Raw genomic sequence first — 5,874 nt, forward strand, 5'->3', positions numbered from 1 at the left:
CTCAGAAAAAAATTTCTCCTCATCTCTGTCTTAAATGAGCAACCCCTTATTTTTAAACATTGAGCCCCGAGTTCCAGATTCTCCCACGAGAGGAAACACCCTCTCCACATTCACGCTGTAAAGAGCCTTCAGGGTCTTAAAGATTTCGATCAAGTTACCTCTTACTCGTCTAAGCTCAAACGGATACAAGCCTAAGCTGTCCAACCTTTTCTCATAAGACAACCCGCCCATTCCTAGTATTAGTCTAGCAAACCTTCTCTGAACTGCTTCTAACGCATTTATATATTTCCTTAAATAAGGAGACCAGTACTGTACACAGTACTCCAGATGTGGTCTCATCAGTGCCCTGTATAACTGAAGTATAACCTCCCTTCTTTTGTATTCAATGCCCCTCGCAACAAATGATAACATTCTATTAGCTTTCCTAATTACCTGCAGTACCCACATACATGCACTCGGACATCCAGGTCCCCCTGAACTCAAGGCTCTGCAATCTCTCACCATTTAGATAATATGCCTGTTTTTATTCTTCCTACCAAAATGGGCAATTTTACACTTGTCCACATTATACTCCATTTGCCAGGTCTTTGCCCACTCACTTAACCTCTATCTATGTCACTTTGTAGCCTTCTTGCGTCCTCTTCATGACTTACTTTCCAATCTAGCTCTGAAGGAGGGTTATACAGACTTGAAACGTTAACTGTTTCTCTCTCCACAGATGCTGCTAGGCCTGCTGAGTTATAACAGCATTTTCTGTTTCTGTTTCAGATTTCCAGCATCCACAGTATTTTGCTTTCCTACCTATCTGTGTCATCAGCAAATTTAACAACCATACCATCTGCCCCTTCAACCAAGTAATTTATATAACGTAAACTCAGTTTCTCTCTACACAAATGCTACCAGACCTGCTGAGTTTCTCTGGCATTTTCTGTTTTTGTTCCATCTGAAATCCAGTTGAGACTATAGCTTCATTCACACTTCATTTCAGCAAACAGAAAGTAGCGACAAAGATTCAAACAAAAATCAGCACAAGGTTTTGGATAGCCTCTTTTCAACAACATACTTAGTTTATTTGGTTGGTTTCCATATTTCAGAATCACTCCAGCAGATTTTAGCGACTGTACAAACACTGTATCATCGTCCACCTCTCCTTCATGAGCAGATGTAGTTCGCTTCCTCACACCGATCTTGCTCTTCTTTGCTCCTGGGGAAAACAGCACAAAAATAATCCCTTTATTAAGCAATGTTTGTACTCTTAATGTTCTCTTTGTAAGTTATTGACTTTGTTTTATATATACACAACAGCATCAATTTATAGTCCAAATGCAGAGACACTGGCATCTGAAACTTTGTTCTTGCCCAGTTCAAACATGCTTCAGTTTTCTGTTTCACAAAGACTGATGAGGGTTGAGCAATACGTCTAATCCATAATTATTCCTTTTTGTTATGTAATGCCATTACAGAGGTTGGAGCATTCCCTAGTTTTGCTGTTCAGAATTACCATTAAGCACTCAAATACAGCAGCATTATTTCCACCAAGATAGGAAAAGTTCAGGAGTTACTGAATTGAAATTACAATCTCTGACATTGGCATGTGGTCAAGGGTCAGAAATTTTAATGGCAGTTACAAAATCTTGGAGAGAACACTGTACCTGCTATGTATCAATTGGCGAGAGGAAAAAAGTGCCTCTACACTGACTCCAAGGCGGGACATAAGTTAGGTTTCTCCACCTATTCATAGTTAATAACCTGAAAATCTAATCCAAACATAACCGTCAAAAGAAGACCCACTACTGGACCAGTGATATTTTCCACTGACACCAGTCCAAACCTTCTCTGCACACAATTACAATATATACTAAATTATAGATGATTTGGGGCTCAATAGGAACTGGAACTTCATAGGATCAAGACAACGCATAAATAGTATCATCGCAGCCTAGCCAGGTTAGGCAAGATCGGGTCAGGATTGCCGTGGTTCACAGTGTCTCACATGACCAAGTAGCTTATTGACACCATTCAACATCATATGCTGAGAGAGACCAGAGCACCAACACTAGCTAGCAATTCGTGCTACTGTCTTCAGGGGTGATGGGATAAAAGGCAAGATTGTGACCACCGTGAAACAAGTGCCAACTATGATATTCAAGCTCTCTCAACCTTGTTAAATCTGTAACACTGGCATTCCACCAGCATGCAAAGATACATGCTGCTGAACAGAGACATGTTGCCAAAGGTTCTTGTCTTGCACTCATCAGGACAAACACAAAAATGCCAAATTTCAAAGGATCACAACAGTTTACAATGCAGAAGAAAAGGGTTTTCTTCTCTGTATGATAACAAAACAGCAAACACAAGCGAATGAGACACTTCAAAATAAGTTTACGGGTTTAGTTACTTGATATGTCTTTGGCATTGGCCTCATCACGGTCATCGGCTGACTTGGACAATTTTCTTTTGGCCACCATGCTGAGAAGCTCAGGCCTGCTCCACCTCTTCCTCCACTTGCAGCAACTCAACCAGTCGCCAGACTCATCCAGCCCGCCAATGGAGCCCAGTCACTGCGCATGCCTCAGGGTACCCACTTCGCCCCGCCCCGCGCAGGGGCCGTACGGTCACTGCGCATGCGTAACTGCCCCCCCCCACCCGCCCCGACCCGCGCCGTGCGTTCATTGCGTACGCGTCACCGCACGGCAACTGCACGGGCTCGAAGGACGGGCAGGGGAGCATCATGGAACTTGTAGTCTTTCCCCATTTGAGCTCTCATTGTGATTCAGAATGAGAACTGCAAATGCTGGGAACAATTGGCAAGTCTGGCAGCATGTATGGGGAAAGAAACGGTGTTAACGTTTCACAGCCGCATTTCTAGTATTTTCTGTTTTTATTTCAAATTTCACGCATCCCCACTATTTTGCGCTTGCATTAGTGGTTCATTGAGATTTAAACTCCATATTCAATTTTCTTCAAAAGAGAAAATAGAAGTGACAGAAGATTTTAGAAATATTCAGGCAGCATCTGTAGCACGAAGGGACAAGTTGACATTTCAGGGGTGGAGGCTTCAACAGACCACCTACTGAATATTTCCAACATTTTGTTTCAGGAAAATGCAAGTAATAATCCAGGTTTTTCCAGGTAATTCTGTTTTTGTTTTGGTGCCAGACCTGCTGAGTTTTTCCAGGTAATTCTGTTTTTGTTTTGGATGCCAGACCTGCTGAGTTTTTCCAGGTAATTCTGTTTTTGTTTTGGATGCCAGACCTGCTGAGTTTTTCCAGGTAATTCTGTTGTTGTTTTGGATTTCCAGCATCCGCAGTTTTTTTGATTTTATCAAGTAATAATCCAGTCTGGCAGCATTTGTGGAGAGAAAAACAGAGTTAACTTTTCAGATCATCAGAGCTTTTGGGTCAGAACCTTTGCTTCTGGATTTCCTTTCATTTTTCCGGCATCCACCTAACCCCTCCTAGCATGGAGTAGGGGTTAACAAGTTACTGTTTTCTGAGGTTCAACACTTCAAATTCATCTTAAAGCTTTGAGTTATTGGCATTTTTTGGTGTTAAAACCTGATATTTCACCACCATTGGAAAAACAATATAGCACTTTTTTTTCCCAAAAGTATACTTTATACATAAGATTTGTAAAAGTACATTACATTTCAACTTGAAAATGACAGAAAGTGCAATAAAATTCAACTTTTCTCCATGCAGCATGTTTCACTTTGAGGTACTCAATACAATTGCAATGCTCTTGATATTAATATACATTCCATATGGATTTACAATATCATTCTATGTATCATGCATATGGCCCTAGGGCACACCATTTCAAATTGAATCTTACAGAAATTGCAATAGATTTAATTTTGTTCCATATAGCATATTGCATTTTGAGGTGCCTCAATACATTTTCAATGCTCTTGATATTCACATTGAACATTCATTATCAGAGGGATCTGGGTGTCCTGGTACATGAATCACAAAAAGTTAGTATACAGGTACAACAAGAGATTAGGTAGGAAAATGGAATGTTGTTGTTTATTGCAAGGGGAATGGAATATAAAAGTAGAGATGTTTTGTTACAGTTATAGAGGCATTGCTGAGACCACATCTGGAGTACTGTGCACAGTTTTGGTCTCCTTATTTAAGAAAGGACATAATTGAATTAGAAGCAGTTCAGAGGTTCTCTCAACTGATTCCTAGGATGTGGGCATTATCTTATAGTTGGACAGGTTGGCATTATATCCATTGGAGTTTAGGAGAATGAGAGGTGATCTTATTGGAACATATAAGATTCTGAGGGGACTTGACAGAGTGGATGCTGAGAGGATGTTTCCCCTTGTGAAAGAGACCAGATCTAGGGGATGCAATGTAAAAAATAAGCGGTCTCCCACTTAAGATGGGGACAAAGAGAATTTTTTTCTCTCAGAGGATGGTGATTCTGTGCAACTCTCTTTCCAGGAGAGTGGTAGAGTCAGGGTCATTGAATATTTTTAAGGCAGAGGTAAACAGATTTTTGACTAACATGGGAGTAAAAGGGTAAAGGGGGTAGGCAGGAAAGTGGCATTGAGGCCACCATCAGATCAGCCATGATCTTACTGAATGGTGAAACAGGCTCAAGAGGCCGAATGGCCTAATTTGTATGTTCCTAAGTCAGGCATACAGCCAGAAGGGTTCTAATTTCAGGCTCCTTGGTATACTATGGCTGAAAAGCCTTAGACAGTGATCTTGCCCCATTGCGCCTCTACAGTGGCTGCCCCAAACTTTGGTGTGTCCTTTGGCATGTAGTCCTGGACCTTGGAATGTGCCAGTCCGCAAGACTCGGTTGAGGACAACCCTTTGCGATTAGTCTGCAACTAAAAACTAAAGAATGCACGGTTAAAAAAAAAATCATGATGAAACATCTGTAGTCCAGATATAAAAACAAAAAACTACGGATGCTGGAAATCCAAAACAAAAACAGAAATACCTGGAAAAACTCAGCAGGTCTGGCAGCATCAGCGGAGAAGAGTTGATGTTTCGAGTCCTCATGACCCTTCGACAGAACTAGGTGAATCCAAGGAAGGGGTGAAATATAAGCTGGTTTAAGGTGGTTGGGGGGGTTGGGTGGGGGGAGAGAAGTGGGGGGGGGGTGTGGTTGTATGGACAAACGAGCAGTGAAAGAAGCAGATCATCAAAAGATGTCACATACAACAGAACAAAAGAACCAAAAGAACACATAGGTGTCGAATTTGGTGATATTATCTAAACGAATGTGCTAATTAAGAATGGATGGTAGGGCACTCAAGGTATAGCTCTAGTGGGGGTGGGGGGAGCATAAAAGATTTAAAAATAATGGAAATAGGTGGGAAAAAGAAAAATCTATATAATTTATTGGAAAAAAACAAAAGGAAGGGGGAAGAAAGGGGATGGGAATGGAGGAGGGAGGTCAAGACCTAAAATTGTTGAACTCAATATTCAGTCCGGAAGATGAGGTGCTGTTCCTCCAGTTTGCGTTGGGCTTCACTGGAACAATGCAGCAAGCCAAGGACAGACATGTGGGCAAGAGAGCAGGGTGGAGTGTTGAAATGGCAAGCGACAGGGAGGTTTAGGTCATTCTTGCGGACATCTTTTGATGATCTGCTTCTATCACTGCTTGTTTGTCCCTACAACCACACCCCCTCCCCTCCCCTTCCCTTAAACCAGCTTATATTTCACCCCTTCCTTGGATTCACCTAGTTCTGTCGAAGGGTCATGAGGACTCGAAACGTCAACTCTTTTCATCTGTAGTCCAGTGTTCCAGGGTAGGTGGGGGCCTGTCAGACGGACAGCAGCCTGAACTTCGGTTCCGTGTAGGCACGACGCCCACGTCTGACGTATTACGTACGGTTAATTTATGCGGGAG

General features: G+C 42.0%; 1 protein-coding gene across 1 annotated transcript in view; it reads right to left on the minus strand.

Annotated features, from left to right (window-relative positions):
* Positions 1–2,539, minus strand: part of fancd2 (FA complementation group D2) — an 82,398-nt gene extending 79,859 nt beyond the window's left edge. Inside the window, exons 1-2 of the mRNA XM_041192194.1 lie at positions 2,399–2,539; positions 1,064–1,204 (exon numbers count right to left, since the gene is read on the minus strand). Coding sequence (XP_041048128.1) covers positions 1,064–1,204; positions 2,399–2,468 — 211 coding nt within the window. The 5' untranslated portion in view covers positions 2,469–2,539. The remainder of the gene's footprint in view (positions 1–1,063; positions 1,205–2,398) is intronic.
* Positions 2,540–5,874: the final 3,335 nt, after the last annotated feature.

The sequence above is a fragment of the Carcharodon carcharias genome, chromosome 7 (genome assembly GCF_017639515.1).
Source record: "Carcharodon carcharias isolate sCarCar2 chromosome 7, sCarCar2.pri, whole genome shotgun sequence".
Classification (NCBI taxonomy): domain Eukaryota; kingdom Metazoa; phylum Chordata; class Chondrichthyes; order Lamniformes; family Lamnidae; genus Carcharodon; species Carcharodon carcharias.